Source organism: Ammospiza nelsoni, chromosome 10 (genome assembly GCF_027579445.1).
Source record: "Ammospiza nelsoni isolate bAmmNel1 chromosome 10, bAmmNel1.pri, whole genome shotgun sequence".
NCBI classification, from domain to species: domain Eukaryota; kingdom Metazoa; phylum Chordata; class Aves; order Passeriformes; family Passerellidae; genus Ammospiza; species Ammospiza nelsoni.
The window spans coordinates 14,468,258-14,495,319 of NC_080642.1; the positions used below are offsets into that span (position 1 = coordinate 14,468,258).

Consider the following 27,062-nt stretch of genomic DNA (forward strand, 5'->3'; position numbering starts at 1 on the left):
CAGCATGAAGTCCTATTCCATTCAAATCCCAGAGAAGAGCTGTTATTTAGACACGTTAACAAAATTCATTAGTTGCCAGGGAACCCAAATAAACCTTATTTTTTACTTTAAATGTGCACAATATAATGAGTACTGCTGAAATGTTATCCTATGTATTCTTTAATTATGAAACATGCATATTTTCGTAAGATCTTGCTGAGGATCTCTGATACAAAATGCAAACCCTATGTACTGACTGCCAGGATAACTTAGCAGGAAGCACAGTTGAAGTCAGATACATCAATGGCAAGCAGTCTCACATTCTCTCAGAGCCTCCAAATTAAATCTGCTTACCTTATTCATATGCATAATTCCAGCAGAGTAATATTTATACAACACCCTTAATTGAAATGACAGTAGAATATAAGAACATTTGTGATCCATTCAATGAAGTAACAGAGGCAGCATTTGCCCCATGTTCAGTCTGTTCATGTAAAGCAGCCCCACACAGCTGGACACAGCTGGCATCCACCTCTCCAAAGGGACCCATGCCTGCATTTATGGGATGCACAGGAGCAAAGCTGGAACACCAACTCTTAGACCACCTGTGAGGTGTGGAAGGGCTCACATTAAACACTTTTCATTTTCAACACACCATTAGCAAATAGAAATGAAGGGGGAAATAATCTCACAACTCTTCTCAGAGCCTACAGTACGAGAAACCCTTGTTTCAGGATTGCTTATAACCATCAGTATTTCACCTCTGAGGACCCAAGTTCTAATCATAATGGAAATACAAGGTTTGTGGGTTTAAATTATGTTCCTCTTCCCAGTCACAACATGATGTTTAATGTCTGACAAATTACAAAGTGATTGGAAAAATAAGGAACTTCCTCCTTTTGTTAAGAAAGAGTGAAAGATACTTGATCTAATATTTTTTCATTGTCAGCTCCGAGCTTAGCAGCAGCAACTTGCACAGCTTTACACATCTTGTGGTTTAGTTGATTCAGTGGAAGACAGAGGGTTTTCCTGTTTTCATGCACTGAATGATCATTGCAATTTACCACACCTGTTTGTTGTTCTGGCTTTGTTCACAGCAGAAAGCAACACGTAGCTGCCCATTGGCCTTTCTCTTCCATCAAACCAACGTGCCAAGTCTTCAGAAGCATCTCCCTCCCATGCAACTGAGTGCACTCTGCACCTTGCTTATGCTATTGATCCTTCATTAATACAAGCATTGAAGAAGCATGCTGTAATTATTAAATCAGATAGAAAGCAAACCCAGGACTATACTCAAGCTTAAAAGTCAAGTTTATTCTGACTACAGCTAGCTATCCCTCCTCACAAAAGGAAAACTTCTTTTGTAACCATGTCCTTCATCTTTCTGATACCCCATTTTTCCCTGTAATTTTCCACATTTAAAACTTTTTTTCAACTCTGTTTGGCTTGTTAAAGTTCCTCTACTTCTATTTCCTGAATACAAAAAAGGGCTAAAAATCGTCTTTTAATTGCCAGTTGTTCACATACGTATTTAATAGAGCAGCACTAAACATAGGGCTCAGCCCACCAGCACTTTACACAAGCAGGGTCCCATTCAGTTCTCCTGAACAAACATGCAGTGCTTTATTTTCACAGAATGAACATTGCACTATTTCTTCTGTTCACCAAAGCTCACCGGGGTGCAATTGTTCAGCATGTTGGGTGATTCCTTGCTGCAATGTAGTAGGTGGAGCCCAAACTATGGACCAGATTCAGATGCTGTAACTCTGCTGGCAGTGCTGGTACCGGGAAAGTGAAGCAGATGCTTGCTGCACCACTATTAGAAGAGCAGCAAGTGCTCTCTCAGAGTGACAGGATGAGCTTTTTAACATAATTAGGAGCCAAAGGACATTTTTGGAAGCTAAGTCAATTGGGCTCATCTGTTTCACACTCCCAGAGGCAATCAATTCCTGTTCACTTTACTCATCCTGAAAACTTTCCCAAAAATTACCCAGGAGTTCTGCACGCAGAAATGACCATGCACCATCTCCCAAAATCCGAGAAGCTTTCTCTGCAGCACGGAAAGCCCCGTGCGGAGCCCCGGGCACAGCCCCCTGCGGGCAGCTGAGGCGGGGCCGGCGTTCCACGGCAGCTCCGGGGGCTCCCGGCTCCAGCCCTGCCCGCGGCTCGGGGGGAGCAGGGAGCCTCGGAACGCTGCCATGGAGATAAAGCAAGCACCGTGCTCTACAGGTCAGATTTTCAAGCACTGCCCCCGGACACAACAACCAGAGAAAATAAAAAACCCCGCTGGGTACAGCCCAAAGCCAAACACCCAAAATCCTCTCAGCAGCACTGCACTGAACATGCACGTGGTAATACAAAACACATCATTCCACAACAACACAAGTACCTTAATCTGTATTTGAAACATCAAATTGACTATCCCTCCCGTTTCTAGCACCCTGTCCTAACAGGCCAATTAACAGGTCTCCCATTGCTAGATTTTAAGTTATTTCACTGATGGTGAAAATGAGCTGAGGGAACCAACATGTAATGCAGTCATTCAGCAAGTGTATAGGCAACCTTATGCAATAATCTTTTAACTAGTTTATTAAATGTTTTTCCTTTTCAGAATAAATTGAACATCTAATGCCAAAATTTCATCAAGAACTCAAAAATCTTAGTAGCCAGTTATCAGCTGTTTAACTTGAGTTACAAGAAATAGACATATTACACATCACTAAAATTTTCACACGTACACCCACACATACACACACACATATCAATCCTGTTTATATTAATTTATTTTCACAAATCAATCTCCTTTTTCCTACTCATACTCTTCACATTTTCTGAAGGCACAACACCCAAATAGGCAATGTAAAATGTACTTCCTGTAGAAAAGTCTGTAGTCTCCTAAGAGAACAGTTTGGCAAAACTACGTTTGTTTAAAAACTCAGGTTCCAAAATGAGCCTTCAAAGAGCAGCAGAGAACACCAAGATTAAAAACTACTTAGGGTGTCTGCACTTTTCATATGCAACACACCACTTAACCTTTAATAAATCAGGACTTTTTCCAAGCAATTACAAAGGCGGAAGTAGTAAAATCTCTTTTTTTTCTTTTTTTTTTTTAATCATCAAGTTTTAACGATGGGACAGACTCTAGGCAGAGCTCCCAGAAAGAGCCAGACCACCATCTGGCTCCATCACAGAGCAATGACAATTCACAGGCAACGAGTCTCCAACCAGCGCTCTGAAATCAAACACTGGGCTCTGTTACAGCCATGAACACACAGCTGTACATTTCCTCCCTCCTCGTACATAAATATACCCTCAGACACAGACAAAGGGAAAAAATAAATCATCTTATGCATTTTCTATGCTTCCCTGCTCTGCCTGTTACCAATCAGTGTCAAGAAATATCTTACATCTTATGTTTTGTTAGCACTATAGAATATATATAATTTTATTTTTGTTGTCACACATGCTAATATTTCCAGTATGATAAATGTCTTTTTAAATCCTGCATTTCTTGTCACGCTGTAGATCCACTTCTATGTGACAGTGACTCCTGGACATACATGTCAAGACAAAAATAAATACTGCTGCGATGGCAAACGTTTTTAAACTCTTAGGACACCAATACAGTGGCACTTGAAAGACTTTTTAAATATAACAGAAAAGACAATAGTTAAATAGAAACCTGCTTTGACACAGCCATGAAACCTGCACTACACTTGCAAGATCTGTATTTGTTTCTGCAAGAGCAGCTCCTGATCTTTGAACACATCAAATGTTGCACTCCAGCCCTCCGCCCATACCCTTTAAGAAGTCCACGTTGTTATTTTAAGCAAGCATCCCCTCCAGCTGTACATAAGCAACACTGTATTTCCCAAACAATTGAGGTAATTATAAAAATGAATATCATTTATTATTTTCTTTTATTACTACCATGTCTGAACATTTGCTTTCATACAAAAGTCTGATTTTCAGCATTATGTTTTCCAAGGGCATCCCCTCCGCACCAAGGGAGATAAAGATGTGTAGGAATTGTGCAAGAGTTTTTGTTACCATCTTCAAACGCACGAGAGCTTCATGAACAAGATATTGGCGTTTTACAGAAGGAGGAAGGGGCTTTACACATATTTTCAGTTCCACGTGATTTTGTTTTTTTAAATCGCATCTAACCCAATGCAAAGGGGCGGGTAGAAAAAAAAACAAACAAACAAAAAAAACCCAAAACCCCCACGAAATCATCACATTACTGTATGTTACCCTTCGGCAGTCTTTGGAGGAAATCGGAGCCCAGGTTGCTTTTCCCGGCTCCCTCCCTCACTCAGGGCGGCCGGAGCGGCCCCTCTGCCCGGGCTCCGCCAGCCCCGGCGCCGCTGCCCCGTCACAGCCGCGGCTTCCTGAGCAACGTTCGGCTGAGGTCCTTCACCTCCTCGGGGCTGCCCACCCGCTCGTAGCCCAGCAGGGCCATGGGCTGCTGGCAGTACTCCTCCACCTGCTTGATCTGCTGGTAGCTGAGCGCGGTCCTCCAGGCACTCAGCGCCTGGCTGGCGTTCCGGGCCGACACCACGAACGGCTTGGAGGAGTAGCCGGGGCCGCTGGTCATGTTGAGGGCGAACTTCTCCATCTCCGGGCTGACCGCCAGGTTCACAAAGCCGTACACCTGCCGCAGGGTCTTGATGGGCTCCACCACCAGGTCCTCGTAGCGCACGGCCATGTAATTGCCCTGGAGCCAGTCGGGGGGGTGCAGAGCGGTCTGCAGGGTCTTGGCCATGCTGCTGCAGATGACCTCCATGGCACCCAGGGCATGGTAGTCCGAGCCGCCCCCCCCCTCCTTCTTCCCGCCCAGCTTGTGGCCGGCATCGAGGAAGGGCATGCGGTGGATGTGGGGGTCCCGGCTCCGCACCACCTGCAGGCTCTCTCGGATGAGACCGTGCCGGGACTTGATGCGGGAGCTGGCGACGGCCCGGGGGTCCCGCACCAGATGGATGACTTTGAGGTCCAGGGTCGGGTCCCGCATGAGCGGGGCCAGGACGGCCAGGTCAAAGACACGGACGCCCTTGATGACCAGCGTGTGGTACTTGTGGCATTCCTCCTGGAAGCGGCTGAGGCGCTGCGGGGGACACTTTTTGCACACCCGGTCGTCCACCATGCCCACTACCTCCTTGCGATAGGCCGGGCAGAGGGGCGAGGAGCAGATGACCTTGTTGGTGGCCGCCCCGAAGATGCCGAGCGTGGTGAGGTTCTTGCCGGCGCCCGCCGTGCTGTACAGCTGGAAGACGGAGAGGTCGCATCGGTACAGGGAGCTCAGCATGTCGCGGGCCGCCCCTTGCAGCGAGACGGCGTCACCGGGGTACAGCTTCTGCCAGACGTGCCACACCGGCTCGTAGAGGAAAAATACCTCGGGGTTCTGGTTGAAGAGCTCCCCGAAGAAGGACGAGCCCGAGCGCCAGGTGGTGAAGACATAGACCAGCTGCCGCCGGGCGCCCCCCGGGCCGCGGCTCCCGGCCGGCGGCGGCGGCGGCGGGGGGTGGTGCCGGGGGGCTGCCGGGGGCTCCCCGCAGCGCCGAGGCTCCCGCCGCCACTTGTACTCCAGCAGGTTGAGCGCGGCGAGCAGCAGCAGCAGCGCGTAGCCCAGGCACAGCGCCAGCGCCTTCCGCCGGCACACTTTCATGCTGGGCGGCGGCGGGGCCAACTGTTGCTCAGCGCCCCGGCGCCCCGGGGCCCGCGGCGGGCAGCAGGGCGCGCCGCCCCCGGCGCCGTCTCCCGGCCGGCCCCCCGCGCCCGGCCCGCATAGCGCAGCCGCCGCGACGGCCCCGCCGCCGCCGCCGCCCCCGCCCCTGCCCTACTTAGCAGCGGCACGGCCGCCCGCCCGCCCCGCGCTTCTCCCGCGCCGCCATCGCCGAGCGGCCGCGGGCGCCGCCGCAGCGTAGCTCTCGGCGGCCGCCGGAGCGAGGCGGAACCGCGCTCCGCTCCGCCCCACAGCTCGGGGCGGTGGCGAGGGGCGGGCGGGGGCTGCGCCGCCCCGACAGAGCGCATCGCGCCCCGCCCCGCCCCCGCCGCGCCGGGAGCGCTCCGGTGCCGCCGCCGCCACCGAGGGGCGGCCCCAATTGGCGGCCCCGCCCCGCGCTCGCCACTGGCGGCCCCGCCGCCCGGCCTCGGGCTGCAGCGCCCCGCCCGGACCGACCGCCCGCTCCCGGGGGGAGCCCGGACCGATCGACACCGGCACCGAGCCCGGCCGGGCCCCGCACCGCCGGAGGGCGGCGGGCGCTTCTGGGAGCCCCTCTGTGCTCCGCCGGGGCGCTCCAGTCAGCCCAGCCCGGCGGGAGGCTCCTCACCGGGGACCCCTCGCTCAGCGGAGCCGTGCCGGTAACGGGAAAAACAGAAGAGGAATGAAAGATCCCTGAAAGGCCTGAGAGGATTCCGCGGCCAGCCCCGCCGCCCTTATCTTGGTTTGTGCGGAAACTCGGAGTTCTCAAAGGTTCTCCAAAACGTTTAAAAAAACCCCTCACACTGGATCTTCCTGGCAGAGCTCAGCACAAATCCATCCGCCCGCAGTTCTTCACTCTGTTTTTATAGCCGGTGTTTGGTCACCGGGCGGCCCCTTCGGTGCTGCCCCGGCCCACGGGCAGCCGGCCCGGCGGCCCCGAGCCCGGCGCAGCCCCGCTCCTGCCGGGCAGAGCCCAGCGCGGCCCCGCTCCCGCCCCGGCTGCAGCAGCCCCGAGCCGGCAGCTGGCCGGTGATGGGCCCCGGACTCCCTGCCCCGGGCGGGAATGGAAACGGGCAGCGCTCGCTTTTCTCCTGTGTCCTGAGACACCGCGCTGTGGGGAGGGCAGCGCAAGCCGTGGTGCAGCTCCAGACAGCAGCGGTGCTTTAAAGCCGAACACATCCCAAAAGGCGCCTGAGAAGCGGCGGGTCCCAGGGGACAGCGCACTCGTGGGGCTTCGGCAAAGCTCAGTGACTCTTAGGGAATTTTCTCAGCGGTTTCCTCCGCCCCCGACCGAGCTCGGAGCACTCCGGGGCTGCTCACGAGTTACAGAAGCATTCGGCCGCTCTCTCCTGTCCATTGCTCTCTCTCCCCGGCAGCTCTCGCACTGGTGCAGCCTTTCCCACCACGCACAGATACCCACGGCCCATCTCCCCGGGCAGCTGGGGGCTGCCCCTGCCTCACACCAATCCCTCCACAACTGATGACACTGGGGAGATTTTGCTGGAAGGTTTATTAACAGCGCGGATATGACACTACTGCAAAAGCTTCTACACTCAGAAAGCAGATAAAGCACAAATTCACCCGGTGTGTGCCTTGCCTGGTAGGACACTTGCAAATAAATGCAAGAAAACAGGACAAGAGATGAAGGAGCTAAATGTGTAAGCAATGTTGGTATCCCTCATTAAAACATTTCAATACTCCTCCCACGTTTTCTGCAGGGATATTTAACAGCCAAGCTCCCTTTCTGGGAAAACTTCTAAGCCCCTTCCAGCCTCAAAGGGAAGGGCTCCTCTCTCCGAGCCTTGTCAGGGCAGGGTGGCCGCGGGATGGGAGCAGGAGCTGCCCTGGTGTGCGACACCGGTGCCACCTGAGCCGCCCTGCGGCCACCGCAGCGCACGGGCCAGCTCGGAGCCGTCCCGCGGGCTGCCACTGACCTGGCGGCAGCGTTCCAATGTCACTGCGACCTTTCACACAGAAGTAATTCGTTAATCGCAGACTTTAAATAGCCATTAAACATTCAAGAAAAAGTCTCTATTTCATCAAAGTGAGGGGGAAGGGGAAGCCATTTTTTTACCCTACAGTGCTCCAGAGGAAGTCACATTGTGTACATCTTTAAAACCACATTGTGTACAAATTATTTGTATCTAGTTGGCAAAAGAAAGGTGCAGCTTAAATGAGCTAAAAACGATTCACTCGTAACTCTTGAAACACAGTATATAATGAAAAATAAACCTCTGGAGCATCTTGTAGCATAAAATTCTTGCAGTTATTTTGTTCTTTAGTTCTAATCCATGAGTTCTTCACATAAAACAAGACTTTTGCTTTTTAATATATTTTTATAAAGGTTCACATCAAATATTTATCTGGCTTTCTGTGCTCACTACAGATGAAGTGACCATCACCTAGCTAAAGCAGAAATGTTCCTTTTTCATTCTGGAGTGGTCTGTAGTAGCATCAATTAGCCTATATTAGGTGATGAATGACAACAGCAGTACTGAGATGCTGGAGTTCATAAAGCAATATCTCCCACCACTATTGTTCTGCAGCACTAATGCAATAAAGGACAGAGACTACAGGGAGCAAAACCAATTCACAGCAGTGAAAAATCATTACAATTCCATGAAGTTCAAATTAATCCCTTCTTTCCATTTCACTTGGTTGAAGAGAGATATGAAATTTTCTGAAAAAACCAACAATGCCAGCTCCATTTCTTACAGCATTTAAAAATTAACAAGTAACAAATAAAGATAAGCAAACATGAACTGCAGGTATAACATCTGAAATAGTAAAACTAATCAGTAAACCCAAACATGAAAAGCTGTAATTGGGTTCTGCACCTTCCCTGCTGCTACACAGTGGTTACATCTCTCTGAATCAGCGAGTGAGAACTGAAAGCAGCACTGCTTTCATCAAACTCCAACTCAACAAGGAAAACACGAGGCCAGCAGCTCTTTAGTTCAACCTACATGCTGCTAAACAGAATCTTACTTTTCAGAACTGGAGCAATGCAGGTATTCATGCTGGGCAGGTGGATCCAAGTGCCCACACACAACACAACTGTGATCAATCAGGTTCAGTGCAGCTGCTTTAGCTGATCTTCCCACAAGTTTCAGACCTGGTAGTCAAGTAGCACTTGAAGAACTCAACACCAATGAATATTGAATAAGTTTATATGGAAGAGATGTATACAGCCAACTTTCAATTCACAACGTTGGAGCTTTGTTTGGTTGGGGTTTTTTTAGTAATTTATATATCTGTTATATGTAACTGTATACAACATATATGGCAAAGAAACACAAAAGTATTAAAAAATGGTAAGAGGCACAGAAAGTGTGTGAAAGAAGAACATTCTGCAGCTGAACAAGTACAGTTCTTCACAAATATATTCAGGTACTTCAGTGTACATTTTCCACCCTCTATTTTACTTCATGTCAATCTATTTTAGGCTCACTAATTTCAGTATACTAGATCACCCATGTCAAGTAATAAAAAGTTTCCTTTCTTCAAAAAGCAAAATTCATCATTCAAAAAGTAAAATTCAAAGCCCCAACACTTCTTTCTAGGCCAGCTTTACTTTTTGACAATTACATGTAGTTTGCTTTGAGGAGCAGAAGAGAATGCTGCTTTTCCAGTGCAGATTGTTACAAACTACAAAACTCAGAAGTAGGTTGGCTGTATTTACCTCAAACTCTGCAGCCAGAAATGTGTAAAGTGAGGGATAAGTACCTGCAATTAAAATTCCCCAATTTAAAAAATGAGAGGAAAATATTTTTTTCATTCAATACTTAGATATTTTATGTTACAGTTTAGTATTTTATAAACTATGTTTATGAATCTTACATGTAATATTTAGGCAACTCAAATCCCGACTAGCTGAATTTATTCCTCCCTCAAAGTGACACTGCTCCAGTCAGAATTCTCCAAGATCCCCTCCACGACATCCCTTGATTTAAGCAATGGGGCTGAGAAAGGTTTCATCCTTGTTGGAACACTTTCCCACTTTCTATTTTCTCATGCTTTAAGATTTGCCTTTCTCATGTTCACAAGCATGCAATGGGCACAATAAGTTTTTCCTGAAGTCAAACTTGAGCAAGATTTTATCGTTTAAAAGAAATTTAAAGATGGAGGTTTGTGCTGTTATAAACCTAGTGTGAGATAAATTCTGGTGCTGATTAAATAGTCCTGTATCTAGACTAATCAGGATAAATAGAGATCCTGAATTCCTCAAACATTGCCCAAAAGCAAGATTCTTAAAACTAAAGCTCAAATTATTGACTACAAAATGTGAACAAAATTTATATAAAATTGAGTAGTTTTCAAAACTTGGGAAACCCAAAATTTGTTTAAGACTTTATTTTAGTCTCACCACTGGAGATGGGTGAGAATAGTCTCTACAGCAGCATTTAGAATTGAAGGTGCCTCCTAAAGAATCCATTTTCTCTTGGATGTTCCTTCTGAACTGTGTGTGCAGGAGCAGCTGGCAGAGACCAAAATTAAAGCAGCCACTCATAAACCAGAAACACAAAACCAAGTGGACAACTTGTCTGCAACAAGCTGTTCCCTGCCACCCCAGTTTCTCTTTCATGTTCATTTCCAGTTGCACAGGTGACATTTTCAATAAACTACTTTTCAATAAATATTTATAAATTTCTGTTTGTGCAGCTGAAGGAATTCCAGAACTTTGCAAATGTCCTGGGGACAGTGCAGTGTAGATCAGTCTCTACTTGACTTTTATTAAAATCAGATTTTTTTTCAGCTGTTGTGTAACTGGTTCAAGTTTTTAAGGAAATTAAGATTCTACTTTTATAGCCACACACCTTTAAAACAACGGGCAATGCACTGTTTCACATCACATCTTCCCAAACCTTTAGCAGGTCACACCTATCAGCTACCTCAGCCCCACACATTTGGGCATCTCTGAAACTCAAATCCATGATCCAAATACCCTTCACCCCCAGGGCTTGGGGTGCCCAGGAGCCCTTCAGCTGCTCAGGGCAGCCCTGTCCCTGGATAACATCCCAGTCCTGGGGGCTGGATAACATCCCTGTCCCAGGGCTGGATAACATCCCAGTCCATAGCATCCCTGTCCCAGGGCTGGATAACATCCCAGTCCATAGCATCCCTGTCCCAGGGCTGGATAACATCCCAGTCCATAGCATCCCTGTCCTGGGGGCTGGGTAACATCCCAGTCCATAGCATCCCTGTCCTGGGGGCTGGGTAACATCCCAGTCCATAGCATCCCTGTCCTGGGGGCTGGGTAACATCCCAGTCCATAGCATCCCTGTCCTGGGGGCTGGGTAACATCCCAGTCCATAGCATCCCAGTCCATAGCATCCCTGTCCCAGGGCTGGGTAACATCCCAGTCCATAGCATCCCTGTCCCAGGGCTGGGTAACATCCCAGTCCATAGCATCCCTGTCCCAGGGCTGGGTAACATCCCAGTCCATAGCATCCCTGTCCCAGGGGCTCTGCCTGGCACCCCCCACCTCCTGCTGCACAGTCCCAGGGGCCTCACTTGCCTCTCCTGGCCCCGAGGGCAGCAGGCAGAAGCCACACAGCAATGTTCCCTTGGATCTAAGCTCTCAGGTGATGGAGCAAAATAGCCAGTCCTCATTTGACTAGAGATTGGACACATTTTTAAATACCAGGGAAGAGAGTTGCCAATCCTTGTGTAAAAATTCAAACACAGAGCTTTGGGCACAAAGAGTGAGAATTCAGGTTCTCTCATAAGTAACATACAATGTGCTATAAATGACTGTCTAGGAAGGTTCTTGAAATTAATCCATTGCATCTCTTCAAAACTCAAAGTAACATAAATCATTCACTAATTACTCTTGAAAATCCCAAGGATTTGAGAAAAAGAGACTCTATCTGTAGCATTTTCATATTTCTACTCCATACCACAGTGAAGACTTCCTGCAGGCTGGCATGAAAGATGAGTTTTCCCCAGGTGGAACTGCCTGGAAATCAGGATTTATTACAAACTTATCTTCTTCCTTTCTTTCTTTCTCTCTCTCTCTCTTTATTTATTGATTTAGTACAATTACCCTGTGCAAAAACAGAGAATGAGAATCTCCAGCCTCATAGTTCACACAATGGTCAGAATCCAACCCCAGTCTGATGCCTAAAAGTTTACAGCAAATTCTTTTCCAGAACTTGCCCAAGGCAAAAGTCTCCATTCAGTTAATCAGCAGTCTGTTCTTTTCTCATAGCACAGGGTAGATAACCTAAAAAGCCAGGAAAAAAAATCACCAGCAATTAAAGAGATGCAGATTTCATGGTGAAAATGCCCAGTATCAGCTGCAGTGCAAACCTCTGTACCATAACAAGTTCAGAAGATTCACCTCTACCCTCCTGAGTCTCTATTTGCAGCAATGTGGTCAGTGTTTGCTTCAGCAGAATCCAGGAGGTGAAAACATTTGGCTAAATCATTCCTGAAACACCAGAGCTGTACCTCTTTAGCATGGCTCTAAAAATATGAAAACTGGTTTCTACTCCCAGTGATGGCTTTGGTGATGATTCTGATTGCTGGTAATGATCCTGGAAGTTCAATCCTGGGCAGAGGCTGCTCCATCTTCCACAAATCCAAATTGTATGCATCAATTCCTCATCAACTCCTCTTCCCACGCCAGCTAAATTTTAAAACAAGAACAATTTGTCATACAGAATTAAGAAATTCTGTAAGATTAAGTCTTTCTGTGAAAGGTTTCTGAGACCTTTACAAGACCTTATGCTTACTATTTCTCCTTGCTCACCTCTCTACAGGCATAGCTACCATACACAAGCTCTGATCACAGACCTAGGTCCAGCCTCAGGAGGCCAAGAAAGATTCAGGAAACACATTCCATGCTTGCTTGCAGGCAGCCTCTTAAAAAGGTCTTGAAGGGTCAAACTGATGGTTTGTATTTAAGACCAACAGCTACAGCAAGTTCCCCAGTCCACACAAGAGTAAAAATAGAGCAGGTCCATGGATCTCAAAACATCCCATGTTTAAGAACTCTGAGCTCTAAGCAGAGATCTCAGTAACTGGGATTTGTAATCTATCCCAAAGGAATACTCTGGCCTCCAACATCAAGGGTTCATATCCCAGCCTTTCCAATCTTGTGGGGGCATCTGAGGTCTCCTTCCTCTTTTTCATCTTTCACAGATCTTGCAGAACCTAAATTACCTTGGAGGCATTTGCTGCACTCATGTTTGAGTGCTGTGTTCAAGTGTCCCTGGAGCAAAGGGGACAAGGACAGAGGCACAGAGGAAACAGCTCATGGCTGCTAAGGGATGGCCCCAGTTCTGCACATCCTGCCTGCCCTGCACCTCATCCTGGGAGCCCACTCACCCTTTCCTCAAGGCAAGCTCTCAAACAAGGCAGCAGGAAGGACAGAAGGAGGGAGCAAGAGGCACAGGGAGGGCTGGAACAGGACCTGGCCCAGAACAGCACCAAGGGGTGACAGTGGCCCTGCCACAGCACTCAAGGTCCCAGTACAGCACCCCGCAGCTCCACGCCCTCCCTGGCTCCTGCAAACCTCTGCCAGTGCTAACGAGCTGCTCATCATCTCCCTGTCCAGCAGCAGCCCCCGGTGGGAGTTTGCTTTGTTCAAGGGAGATGCACACAGACAAGCAGAGCAGCAGCCCATGCCTCAGTAATGAGTGAGAGGAGCACAGAGGTCACTGTTGACAGAGGAACAGCAGCAGCCATCAGGGTTGGACAACACAGGCAGAACAGCACCGAGCAGCACAAGAGCTGCTGAGGCCCAGGAGCTGCTCATGTGGAACAGGCACCAACACTGCTCTCTTCCAGGTTAAAAATAAATCCATTTCTGGCAATCAGCAAACTGACAATTTTATTGTTGCCAGGTCAATTGGAAAATTTTCTGTATAAAATACAAACCCAAAAGCAAGTAAGACAAAAAAGTCCCTGTGAAATAACCATTTCCTCTTTAAATAACCACAAACAGAAAAGTTTCTAGCTTATGACAGAGTCATACTGTAGAACATCCCAGCACAAGACCAGACATCAGAAGTGGCAAATGGCACAGGCTCACCCACGAAAGCCAACACTGCACAGACAGAAGCAGGTGGAGGAAAAAACAGTATGCAATTGTTTAAGACTAATGTATTCTACAGGGGAAAGAGATTTGGACAGAATTAAATTAGCATTTTAGTTGTTATCTGTACTTTTTGCATTTTTGTTACTGCCTCAAGTGATTATAAAGTCAGAGCAGATTTGCCATTTGTGGCTGACCTTGCTTTTCTCATCCCAAGATTCTGGTTTTTAAGGTGTTTCATGAGCTCTTTGCTCTCGTGTCACCAGGACAGATGAACCCACATCAGCAATAGCTGCAATTCTAAATAGATGCTTTGGGAAACATTGTTACCCTTGTTCCTAAGTGGTTGTTGGTTCTTACATTTCATTACTTGCAAAGGAGAGGTGGGGGGGCCCATATGCACATGTACAGTGTCTGAATAATAACCTGACACTGATGCTCAGAAACCAACTCTTCCTCAGACACCATTAGAAAAAATACACACAGCTGTTGTGCAGGGAAATCAAAGGAAGCCAGAATTTTAAAAAGGCAGTTCAGAGAAAACCACTTCTGCAACACTGGGAAGAATTGTTTGTTGCAAGGAGGCTCTATGTACTATGGAGCTTTCTGCAGCAGCACAGGGCCCACAGTCAGCACTGAGCTGACCAAGCCTTGTGGGGACACTCCCGGGGCAGGATGGGCTCAGAGCAGATGCACCCACAGCTGTGTCCCCTGAAGGCTCTCCTGTAAACATGGGGATGTGCAGGAGGGCAGGGCAGGCTTCACCAGAGCTCATCAGCACAGATCTGGGAACATAGCAGGGACATTCCCTTCCCAAGGACACCCCACTCTGTTCCAGGCTGCATGGGGGCTCCCAGCCAGGCAGAACCAGGCTGTACAAGCTACACTCACTTCCTCTGCTTTGGACGAGCCTGAACACTGAAGCATGAACATTTCCCTCTGGTTTCCCTGAGGCAGGGCAGGAGAGGAGCCTATCACCCACTCGTGTCTCCACGCCCTCCCAAAGTGAAGAGCTGGACACTCACACTCTGAGGGCTCTCACAGGATAATGGGCTCCCTCTTCCTCTACAGCCACAGAAACCATCGGGAGACACAGGACCACACCTCCTCAGGACAGGACTATTTCACAAGGCTTCATCTGAATGCTACCTCCTGAATCCCAGATCAGTTCTTTACATTACCCACTCAGCACTTCACCCCAAAATGCTGCAGAACACAAGTCCCATAGTAATGGCACACGGTGACTGTACCCTGTCACCGCAACGTGACCTAAAGAAAAATGAATTTCATAAGCAGCCTGATTCTAAGTCTTCAATAATACTGTGCATCTTTTACAAAATATTTGTTAGCAGATGCCATCCCCTTCCCGCTTCTCTTTGTGGAAAAGCCAAGCTATAAACAAAAGTACAAAAGCAGGAGGAAATTAAGACTAAGCAAGATCAAAAGATACTTTTTTCTACAGGGCAAAAAAGTCCAGGCAATTCAGTAAAAGATACAGATTCTTAATTGCTCTTATGAGACTATTGGGTAAGAGCAGCTGTTTGAGCCCAGGACATGAAGCAAAGAACAAGAGGTATGGCAATGGTATTGAGAGAACAGATTACTGAAAAAAGGCATTGCATAATAGAGCAGTTACAAAATACACCCTTAATGTGTGTGCTCCTTTAGCTCTCCTGCTACTTGGCTTAAGCTTTCCATAATCACTGATGAGAATTTTGTAAAAGCTGAAATGAAAATTAATTATTGAAAAGTACCTGAAATGCTAAGTGATTTTCTACCCTGAGGGGTTTTAGCTGTTAAATGAAATATACAATCAATTCTGCAGATAAAATACTTCTGTGGCAAAGCATCTTTAGTCCCACTTGACCCAGAACACTGACATTTATCACTCCTGCATTTATAAACAGCTACAAGATAAAAGAAATGAAGTTAATTGGATCTGAAGTGATCATCTTCCCACTGCACAGTTAGGATTCTCCCTGTCCCCAACTGATTTTAGTACCTACTTTTCTTTCTAGAAAGCCTCATCTAATCTGTGCCAGGTATAAATATAAGCATTTAAGAAAAAAAAATTAATTGGTATATAATAGTTTAGCAACCAAAATCTCTGCTGAATCCTATCCTGAAACATCTTATGTTACAGGGAGAAAAAAAACCACAAAAAATCAACTCTGCATATTTCCAAAAGAGATTCTTTATAATGTATTACAAACAGATAAAAGGCGTATTCTTTTCTTATTACCAATGCACCTATTCCATACTCATTCTAAGAAAGTCTTTACAGTATGCATGCACTCTTCATATTTTCAGTGTTCCAATCACTGCAGAGTTCTCATTAGCAAACATCACATATGTGATGTGCTGCATCACGTATGCAACAATTTACATAAACTTATAACAATGTCTCTCATCAGGGAAAAAAGAAAATTTTTTTTTCTTTTTTGTAAGCCCTTTTAGATCCTGCCTCTGGAGGTGCAGCCAGTGAGGCTATTTACATGTCCAGTAGGTTTTCCCCAACACATTTACAAATCTCTAACTGTGACAAGCCTGTGGACACACCAATGAAGCAGCAGGTCATCCTGCAGCACTCTGTGCCTGCAGCCAAGCACAGCTTTGGCTTTTACAAACAGCTCACCAGAGGCCAAGTCCCTTTTGATTTTAGAATTTTATTTCCATCTCCCCACACCTCCACATATAAACACTGAAACATCCCCGTTTCTCCTCCCTCCCCCTCTCCCACCCACAGAAAGGCTGCATGGTGAGGTGATGCAATTCAAAGCCACATCAATGCCTAACACACAGAACAGGTTTGGAGAAACGAAATCCTAACATGAAAAAAAGAAGTCAAACAGCCTCTTGAATCAAAAATATCAATAAATATGTAGTAAAATTTAACTTTTCCCATCTTGAAGAATTTTCACAGAGGAATAAATTCAGTAAGATAATGTAAAAGCTGTCCTTTTGCAGGAAAAATCAGTTTTAGAAAACAAGAGTACTGAAGGCTGCAATTATTGTATCTATATGTAAAAAATCACAGAGCCTCAGGCCTGCTGTCCTTTGGTGCTCCCCATGAGTGCCACAAAGGTGGCTTGTTACTGAGACATCAGTGACACATATGCTACACACACAGCCCCAGAGGATGTGTCTTTGCAGAGGCCCTTTTGTAAAAATGAACAAAAACATCACAGTGCTGTTATAAATATTCCGTGTGGTTAAAATGCAGACATAGGAAGCAAAGATTTACCTGTAAAGCTTATCAGGGCAGGTACCAGACTGCTGGACTCTTCTTACAGTAAAATCTCAGAGCAGGAAAGACAGCCCATCCACTGGATTCAGAAGGTGCCTGTACCTGGAGCCAAACCATGAGAACAGAACAGAGCCACGCTGCACTGAACCATGCACAGCACTCCCAAACAAACCCTGCACCCCCTCAGGGATCTGCATCACCACCGGGGCAAGAAAACAACATCTTCATTTTCTGTTCAGATTTTATTTGAAATCTAATTCAAATTGTCAAAGCTACAAAAAGGGGGAACATTTGGGTTATTTCTGCTATGTCACAACATTCTAAAAACAAAATATCACTACTGCCAGCAGATCGGTTACACACATTTCTGATGAAACTTCTAAACACAAAAATGTTTCTTTTGGGAAATAGTCACAATGAAGATATTTTGTACAATATAAAACAATGACAGGTCTACAGATGCCGATACTCATGAGTATACACGTGCATTCACAAAAAAAAAATCAGGAATGCTTTTTTGTTTTTAAACAGACTGTTCAGGCACAAAAACAAAACTGCATTTCCAGTAAGTGACAGCATCATAAAAAATATTAACATTGTCAGTGTTTGCTTTTCTTTGACTTCTTGTGAGATCTGTGAGGAGAACGGGACTGAGACCTGGATTTTTTCCCTGACTTTTTAGGGGATCTGGATCGTGATCTTCTTGATCTTTTGGGTGTCCTGGAGCCAGAGGGCGACCTGCCAAAAAAAAAAAAGTCAAATATTAATAGAGAAAGCACCTTTTCCTGAAGTTATTTGTATTCATTTATTGAGCCAAATGAGGCAGAAAGATCTTCCCTAACAATGAAAGTAACAGGATGATATCTTGCTTTTGAGAAAAAGGCCATTTTTACATTACAAGGTTTTGAGAGTATTTGGGCTTAACTTCAGTGCTTAGGACCCACATGAATAATAACACACACTCATGTCCTTAAACCCACATCAGGAACTCACAGCCTTTCACATAAGCTTGGTTCTTGTATGAACTGCAGCCTATAACCACAGAGAAACGAAAAACTATGTTCTACTGTGTTACAGTGAAATACTTTTGATTCTCATCAAGCATATTCACAATGTGATGCAACCCTACACAAAAAGAAGGGACACAAATTTACGGTCATCTAATCCACACCTAGTATATTGATCTAATATAATGAAACCTGAATGAGCATCATATTAACTCTAAAAAAAAATCTCAACTACTTTTCTACTTTTATATGAAATCCTTATTTATATAAGCACAAGAACAGTTATGTAGTTATGTGCTATGATTTTTTCAACACCAACAAAGGAGTATTCCTCAGCCTGACTGAGGAATTTTACATCAGTAAGATATTCTGTACCTCTAAAAGAAGTGGAAGGTGGAACTTTCAAGATACAGCAGCTTTAGCAGAATAATAAAATTTCACCTCAAGTTTAACATTAACTGAAGACAAATATTTGTGTCAGAGGTTAGGAAATACCTAGCTTGGAAACAAAACCCCATAAGCAGTATCTAATTTATTTTCCCTTAGAAAACAAACTATGGGAGTGAGGAGCTTCATGGAAGCTGATCATCAGTGACAAGCTGCATGGTCACTCCAATTTGAGAGGTTCTACAGAAGGGCTTCAGGAATTCTAGGACTACAGAAGATTTATCCTTTGAAAATAAAAAGCTAAGAAGGCAGCAAGGTACTCTGGTTTAAAGCAGCATTTCTTAAAATCACCAGTAAACAGGTAAATAAACAGGTAAAAAAACCACAGCAGAGCAGAATCTGGAGCTGATTATCAGGGCAGGAGGCTGTGTGGACTTCCAACCCCAGTGCTCAAAGGCATTAATGAGGAACATGCACTAAAGATCCTGGGAGAGAAAGTACCTGAGTATCAAATGCGCTCTGCTGAACACCCCCTCGCCCCCCAAAGCCCAGGCAAGCACACCCACCAGCTCCCTGAACCAGAGAAGATACCAGCTCACCTTTTGCCTTTTTTACTGACATCTCTGGGAGAGTCTTTGTGCGAGGAGCGGGAGCGGGAGCTCTCCTTGTGGGAGCGCTCGGAGCGCTCGGATTTGGGCGAGGGGGACTTGGCGCGGCGGCTGCCGCTGCTGCGGGACGGGCTGGGGGAGGCGCTGTGCCGCCTCTTCCTGCAGGGCAGGGAAACACACGGTCAGGACATGCTCCCCTCTGCAGGCACGGGCTTTAGCCAAGGGCATGTCAGTTACTGGTGAGTAATTACGGGATTGTAGGCTTTTTATTATTAAAACAAAAAATCAAGTGCAACGTGTGCAAGAGATTTTCTCTGCTTGAAAAAAAAATGAAGGCCTGTGAGGCATTTGGTAATAATGATGGTGGAACGGTAAACACATTCTGTCACAGCTCCCTGAAAAGCAAGGCCTTTTACCATGGCTACACCTAGAACCACGGCAGAGTTTGGCTATGCAAGCATCAGAAGATCAGTGTCCCATCAGCTGCCCCAAGCCCAGCTGCTCAGGATCTGCACTGGGGGAGGAGAGGAGTACGACTGCAAGCACTGCCCATCCTCTGTGCAGGGGTACCACTGAAAGCACTGCCAGCATCTGTGCCGGGGTACCACTGAAAGCACTGCCATCATCTGTGCAGTGCCACTGAAAGCACTGCCATCATCTGTGCAGTACCACTGAAAGCACTGCCCATCATCTGTGCAGTACCACTGAAAGCACTGCAATCATCTGTGCTGGGGTACCACTGCAAGCACTGCCATCATCTGTGCAGTACCACTGAAAGCACTGCCATCCTCTGTGCAGTACCACTGAAAGCACTGCCCCCATCCTCTGTGCAGTACCACTGAAAGCACTGCCACCATCTGTGCAGGGGTACCACTGAAAGCACTGCCACCATCTGTGCAGTACCACTGAAAGCACTGCCATCCTCTGTGCAGGGGTACCACTGAAAGCACTGCCATCCTCTGTGCAGTACCACTGAAAGCACTGCCACCATCTGTGCAGTACCACTGAAAGCACTGCCATCCTCTGTGCAGTACCACTGAAAGCACTGCCACCATCTGTGCAGTACCACTGAAAGCACTGCCACCATCTGTGCAGGGGTACCACTGAAAGCACTGCCATCCTCTGTGCAGTACCACTGAAAGCACTGCCACCATCTGTGCAGGGGTACCACTGAAAGCACTGCCATCCTCTGTGCAGGGGTACCACTGAAAGCACTGCCATCCTCTGTGCAGTACCACTGAAAGCACTGCCACCATCTGTGCAGTACCACTGAAAGCACTGCCATCCTCTGTGCAGTACCACTGAAAGCACTGCCACCATCTGTGCAGTACCACTGAAAGCACTGCCACCATCTGTGCAGGGGTACCACTGAAAGCACTGCCATCCTCTGTGCAGGGGTACCACTGAAAGCACTGCCACCATCTGTGCAGGGGTACCACTGAAAGCACTGCCCATCATCTGTGCAGTACCACTGAAAGCACTGCCATCATCTGTGCAGTACCACTGAAAGCACTGCCACCATCTGTGCAGTACCACTGAAAGCACTGCCACCATCTGTGCAGTACCACTGAAAGCACTGCCATCATCTGTGGCCCATCCTCAGGACAGTTCTGACTGAGGCACTGCAGGCAATTCACTGCCACAAGACACCTAACCCCATCTGCAGCTGGTAATCATCTGAACATGCTTCCCCAGGGCATAAATGAGCCAAAGGGCAGCTCTGTTCAAAGGGACCCCACTTGTCAATTGTAAAAAATGACAATTCCTTTAACATTTTGGAGCATGTTTTAATAGCCAAAGCATGGGTTTTGTTTGGTTTTTTGTTTTGTTGGGTGGTTCTGTGTTTTTCTTTTAAAATCAGATGTGTGATACAAGGTAATTTCAAGGCTGCCACTGCCTGCAAAGATACTGTGAGGGTTTTCCTCCCATCCACTTCAGCCCAACAAGAGCCATACCTCTCTTTTCGTGTTGGTGTACATTCCTCTTTTTCCTTCTTATCTTTGGACCTGGTCTCAGACTTTTCCTTGTCCTTTTTGTCTCTGTCCCGTTCTCTTTCCATCTCTTTTTCTTTTTCCTAGATTATTAGAAGGATCATGATTTCAGATAAGGTGTGAATAATTATTAGAGGCAATCAAGCTAATGACAAACAGCATAAAAGCAGTGAGCACTGATGGAACACAGCACATGACCTGAACTAATGGTCACACCCTCCCAGCTCTTTGGGCCTTTCCTCCTGCTTGGGACACAGCACAAACATTTACTGTAACACAAACTAACCAGAACATGAGGGATATCAGCCTGGGTGAGAAATCTGAGTATCTAACTGGAAATGAACAGTCTTCAGTGTTACCAATTTCAGGGCAGTCTTACAGCTGTACACATTTTCTAAACTAAATTAAACATGGAAGAATACCAGGAACCTCTTTCTACTTTAAACATGCGCAGTCATCCATATTAATCCATACTGAAAATTGATATACACTCATAACTAGAAGTTATCTAAAGACAAAACAAAAATACAAACAAGATTCTGCAATAACATCTACTCTGTCAAAAACAAACAATTATAGTCCATTTCTAGGTATCAACAGGACCACTGTGAGAGAAAATACATACCCCTGAGCACACTGAGTCTGTCTGTCAAATAGAAAATTAACTACATAAAAACAAAGCTCATCAGCAAGTCTGAACACAGAGATCAGATGCTGTGGTTTTTAGTACTGATCATTCATTAAAAAAAATCAATTCCATGGCAAAAAATAAACAGATATTCCCTGCATACCCCATAAAGAAGAGAAAGAAGGGGTGATTTAGCTCAATGGAATAAAGGAGGGATGGTGGGAAAAAAAAAAAAGAAAAGAAAAAAAAAAGAAAAACAGTAGAAGGAGGGGAGGTAACCTAAATGCAGGAAATACCGAAATACCAGGACATTAAACCTCATCTAGTCTCAAGCTCTTATTACTGGGAAGGCTTACCAGTAAAACCTCCAAATGTCCTTATCCTTACACCTATTCTTACAAACTGCTGCTAGGTAGCTCTAAAATCACTGCACTCTCAAGATGTGCCAGGTTTATTTGACAGCATAACTATGTATTTCATCTTGATAAATAAGCATAAATAGTATTTTGAATAGCTCTAACTTTCTAGACTCCAAACAATATACAATGTTGCTGGGAAATTACTCTTGGAATTGTAAGTCTGATAAAAAAGAACAACCAACCACCAAGTTCATGGGAAATGTAATCAGGATCAGTATTACATTCCTGTTACAAAAACTAACTTTATTATGGCATTAAAGCAAAAGATGAAGTTATTCCCTTAACAACAGAGTTACCATTGTTTTCAATGATGGTTAGAAATATTTCTTTCTTTCTTGAGAGTAAAAGAGACAATTACTAAAAATCAAAAATATAGTGAGCTGGTTGAACTAATTCAACACAAGGCATCTAAAATTTTATCAGGACTGTTATTATCAATTTCTGTTTGTTTAAGCTACTGTCTCACTAAGCATTCTGTGCTTAGTGTACAAATAATTTTACAGAAAAGTAAGAAAACTTACTTACACTTCCACCAAGAAAGTAGAACGTTTTACAATACAACTACATTTAGAAAGAAAATTATAAAAGCCTTATAAAGTCTTAACTGCAAACATTAACCTTCAATGTGTGCATCTCCTTCAGGGATCAGTTTACCTAATTTTTAAAAGTCTTTTTCTTCAAGGTACTGTGAATCAGTCAGATATTGAGCACCAAATAATGCAAATAACAAGTGACAGAAGAACCCCTGGTGGAAACTGCTCATTTGTGTTTAACTTCCAAGGAACTGCACGGGCACCTAATTCCATCAGTGATCTGTCAGGCTCTAAACCAGATGAGAAAAGCAACTGTCATTTATCCTCCCTCAACACATACAGTGTCCAAAGAGGTTGTTCTTTCATTATGTTTCAAAGGTTTGAGATCACATCACATCACATATAAGATGTTAACTTTTAAAATCACTCTGACTTCACAGTCCAGAGAGGTCTCCTAAAAATGGTCATGGTACAGAATTAGTCACATTTGGGTGAATGGATGAACTGGAATTATTCAGGAAGCTCAGACACTGGAGAATCAGAAACAGATACACTGCTTCAAACTATTTTCTCCCTTCCTTGGGAAGCCTTTAGTGCAGCAGATCAATTACTAAAAGCAAAAGCAGAAGTCTGATGAGCATCTTCAATTGAGAGCTGTCCTTTCCTTTCCCACACTAACAGTTTGCTTCATGCAGTAGATGCAGAGGGGTCTCTAAGGTTTCTGTACAGGCTGTGGTACCCAGCTGTGCAGTGGAAACACGACAGGACTTGGATTAAAAAAGGAGATTGTATGTATTCTGCAGAAAGCACTGGGACTTAGGACAATCAATGCAGATTGACATTGCAGCAGTATTTTAACAAGAACCATGTGTTGTTATGTTTACAACCACCTCACATTCAATAAACTCAACAGAAGCCTATCGCAGAATCAGAGGCAAACACAAAGAACAGTTCTTACCCTCTGGAGCAGCTTGTCTCTATAGTGTTCAACCTGTTCCTGAAAACTCTGGCCTGGCTTCTTGGGTCTTTTCCCAGACTCTAACTCATCCTGAAACTTCATCACCTTAAGCTGTGAAAATAATACTGACCATTAGATTATTTGACTTATTATAATCAAGTTAGGCAGGTGGCTGAAAATGAAATTTCCATTACATAGAATCTGTATTCTTCATTCCTTCTATACAAGCTTGTGCACAGAGATACAAAATTTATTTAAACTGGATCAAAGTAACAAAACCACACACTCATCTGCAGGCACCTGCAGTTGTTTACAGACATAGTGAGAACTAAAAATAGAGGGAATTTTTTTCTGTTACTCTACTGAATTCTGTTCTCATCATTAGTACATTGCACCCTTGTATTTCTTGGGTCATTATCTGTTTTTTTTTTTCTTTCAAAATGAAATCATTTACTGCAGGTGTCAATATATTCTTTCAACTTCTCTTGTCTATTTCAAAGTTTCCTTTGGAAACGGCCTTTTTCCATTTAACCCTGAAAGTTAAAATCAAATGACTGACATAATTAGGACATAAAACAATGCACCTCCTCTTCAGGGTTGTTTGCACAGAGTGCCTGATTTGAAAGAACTGATTTTTACTAACATAATACTTTTTCATGTGCTAACAAGCTCAGCAAGCTAATTCAGTTCCCAAGTGCTGCTAAATGTAACACTAAATTTGCTGCAGTATCCCTGGCAGTCACAAAGTTAAGCAAATGTTAGAATTTCTCCATGTGGGTTTTTTTTTTTTTTTGGTGGGTTGTTTTGGTATTGTTTTGTTTGGGGTTTTTTTTTTTGGTCTAGATGAACTAAAACCTTCTCCAAGTTGATTCATATAATGAAACTTCACTCACATCTCGTATCATTTGTCATTCTCTCTTCCTAGTGACAAGTCCTTGTACAAACAATCATTCAATTTTTTTGGAGGAGAAGGTGTCTCTTTTCTGGGGAAGAGGGGAAGGAGGGAAGAGCTTTCCCTCTTCCAAATGTTCATGCTCTGACCCTCCTGCACATCCTGTTCCAACACTGGCATTCTATATATGAGTAGATTTTTTTCAGTGCTCGAGCTTTTATTTTTAGCAAACACACAAAGTTGTTTTCTCTTTGAAAATATTTCATTCTTCCACACTGAAAACACACAAAGGAAAAGACTTTGCAACTGTGTCCATTTTGATTAACTGAAAGGATTCTCATTCTCCCTAATATGAAGTACTCACAAAATCAAACTCTACAGGTTTTTTCTTCCCTCTCAAAAATCCAGCAGACTGGATCTAATCAGCCCTTCCAATTACTGACAGAAAGGAAAGGTATCACAACTTAATCATGAGCATGTTAAGAAACATAAAACCCAAGCAAGGATAACACTACTTTGAACAAGATCCCCTTTCCCTTCAGTTACAGAGTTTATGCCAACACCACATTTTTCATTTTAGTTTCAAATGTAAAGGAACAACTTGCTTTGGGGAAAAAAGACATAAAATAAAATTTTAAAAAAGCACTATTATCTCATACCACAGTAAATTTCTGTCAAGTGTTCTGCTTTCCTCCCTCACTCACAGAGCCTGCTCTACCTGCAGTTGAGCATTTTTTCTGACAATTCAGCCAATGGAAAACTGTCACCATCATTTGTCACATACCATCTTCTATAAAGGCATGTTTTTCTTCCCCCACTTTAAAAGCAGAGTTTCAAAGGCAGAAATACCTTTTGGAACCATACACTCAGTGTCACTACTCCCTGTTCTGCTAAGAAATCAGGATAGCATTTCCTACAGCACATAAACTCCAAGCTCAGCAGCTGCTCAGCACCTTCAGTACCAGAGAGGAGGAGTGCAGGGAGGCTCAGCTGATCCAAGAAGCCTCTTGGGCTGTCATGGCATGAATATGCCCATAAGATTTTAACTCTGTTTTCCCAACTAAATAACCCATATAGTTAAAAAAACAAAACAAAACCAAACCAAAAATCAAAAACAACTGAAGTCCACAAAACCCCTCCATCCTCATAAGATGTGTTTCTTTACATTTTTAGCCACAAAGCTGTGACAATCTCTATTTGATCATATTCTGAAAGCAAAGAAGCCTAAATCTATAGCCCAAAGTAACCTGAGATGAAACTAGTAATCCAAACAACAATTTTAACAATCCAAATTATTAAATCACCTGATTTAATAAGCTCAACAGATGCAAAAGATGCTGATATGCATGGCACACAACCTACTGCTGGCAGCAAGTTTAAAATGGCAAGACGAATTATTTGCATGCAGCTCCTCCAGAAACTGAGGGTGGAGTGGGGGCTGAAGGTGGTCATTAGCAGGTGCCTTGAAAAGAGAGAAAAACAGCAAAGGCTGCACTGTGCTAACAAGTCACTCAACACTCCCCAGACTCCAGCCATGGCAGGATCATGAGGGGAAGGTGCCTGACAGCCAAGACAATGCTGTTACTGGATTTCTGGTTTTGTTTGTTGTTGCTGCTGTTGTTGTTGTTTGTTTGCCTTGTTATACATACAAACTAGTAAAGAACTATTATTCCTTTCCCCAGAAGCAGAGCAAAGTATTTCTTCGAAAGCTTGATTTTTCCAGCAAGTCTATAAGTAGTGGCATTTCTGCAGCTACAATATTAACAACAGATGACAGACATACTGACATACTCATGTAAAGTATCTCTTCTGCCACAGAGCCCTCTGGCCTGCTCCATCACACTCACAGGCTGCCATGTGTCTTGGAGCTAAGCATTTCCTTGCTTTTGGCTTCATGTAGAACAGAAATAGAGTCAAAGATTTAAAATAGACCAGAATCTTCTGAGTAGTCATCACCTTCAAGAAAAAACTGCTATAAATAGCAAAACTATTGGTTAAGCAAAAGCCAATTTGTCTCATCTGTTGTTATTAAGCCACAATGAGGCCTAATAGTTTATTTAATAGGGTATCTTTATGCCATTTTGCAGTTAAATGAAGCCAGCTACAGAGACCTCCACAGACTGCAAAAAACCAAAGGGTTATATTTTGTTCTAGTTATAATTCCAGATACTCCTGTGACCTAACAAACAAATACCCAAAATTTGAGTACTCTGCACTAAGCACCATAATCCAGAGAAAGAAATAATGGAAACTGTATGGAACTTCTTGACAAAGGTAAGCACCTGTCCTTTGTGACAGGCAGGAAAATCTCTGTGGCTCTGGGTAGAAAAATGAATGGACTTTCAATACCAACTGAGGGGGCAGGGGGTGTTTGGTGTGAGTGTCTGTGCAGGGAGGCACTGGCAGAGCACAGCCACAGGAGGGTGTAACAGGATCCACCCCTGCCCCCCTGCAGCTGGGGAGTCAGCAGAAAGGCTCAGCAGGAACCCTCCACACCACCGACCTCCTCCCTCAGCCAAACTCTGCTTTCAGGTGGCCAGCACAGGTGAGTAAAGCCAGCTACTAAAAAGGACTAAAATCCTGTTTAACCCTTTTGGAAGCACCAATATGTCTGAATTTGTGATGAGCCTGCCTCCTGCTGCAGATGAAGCTTGTGCTGTGCATTTTTGTT

The 27,062-nt window shown here is 44.9% G+C and overlaps 2 protein-coding genes across 11 annotated transcripts in view; both read right to left on the reverse strand.

Moving 5' to 3' along the window:
• Positions 1-2,542: 2,542 nt before the first annotated feature.
• Positions 2,543-5,644, reverse strand: CHST2 (carbohydrate sulfotransferase 2). Its single transcript, XM_059479533.1, has one exon. It carries the CDS (start codon positions 5,642-5,644, stop codon positions 4,355-4,357), a length of 1,290 nt encoding a protein of 429 aa, XP_059335516.1. The 3' UTR covers positions 2,543-4,354.
• An 11,551-nt stretch (positions 5,645-17,195) lies between these two features.
• The window catches only part of U2SURP (U2 snRNP associated SURP domain containing), a 42,991-nt gene continuing 33,124 nt past the window's right edge, over positions 17,196-27,062 (reverse strand). For 9 of the 10 annotated variants that reach the window (XM_059479197.1, XM_059479196.1, XM_059479193.1 and 6 more), the window contains 4 exons: positions 23,500-23,610; positions 20,926-21,044; positions 18,962-19,129; positions 17,196-17,706 (listed from right to left, as the gene is read on the reverse strand). In XM_059479197.1, the coding sequence (XP_059335180.1) occupies positions 17,568-17,706; positions 18,962-19,129; positions 20,926-21,044; positions 23,500-23,610 (537 nt within the window). In that variant the 3' untranslated portion in view covers positions 17,196-17,567. The remainder of the gene's footprint in view (positions 17,707-18,961; positions 19,130-20,925; positions 21,045-23,499; positions 23,611-27,062) is intronic. The other variant, XM_059479198.1, reaches the window with a different exon arrangement.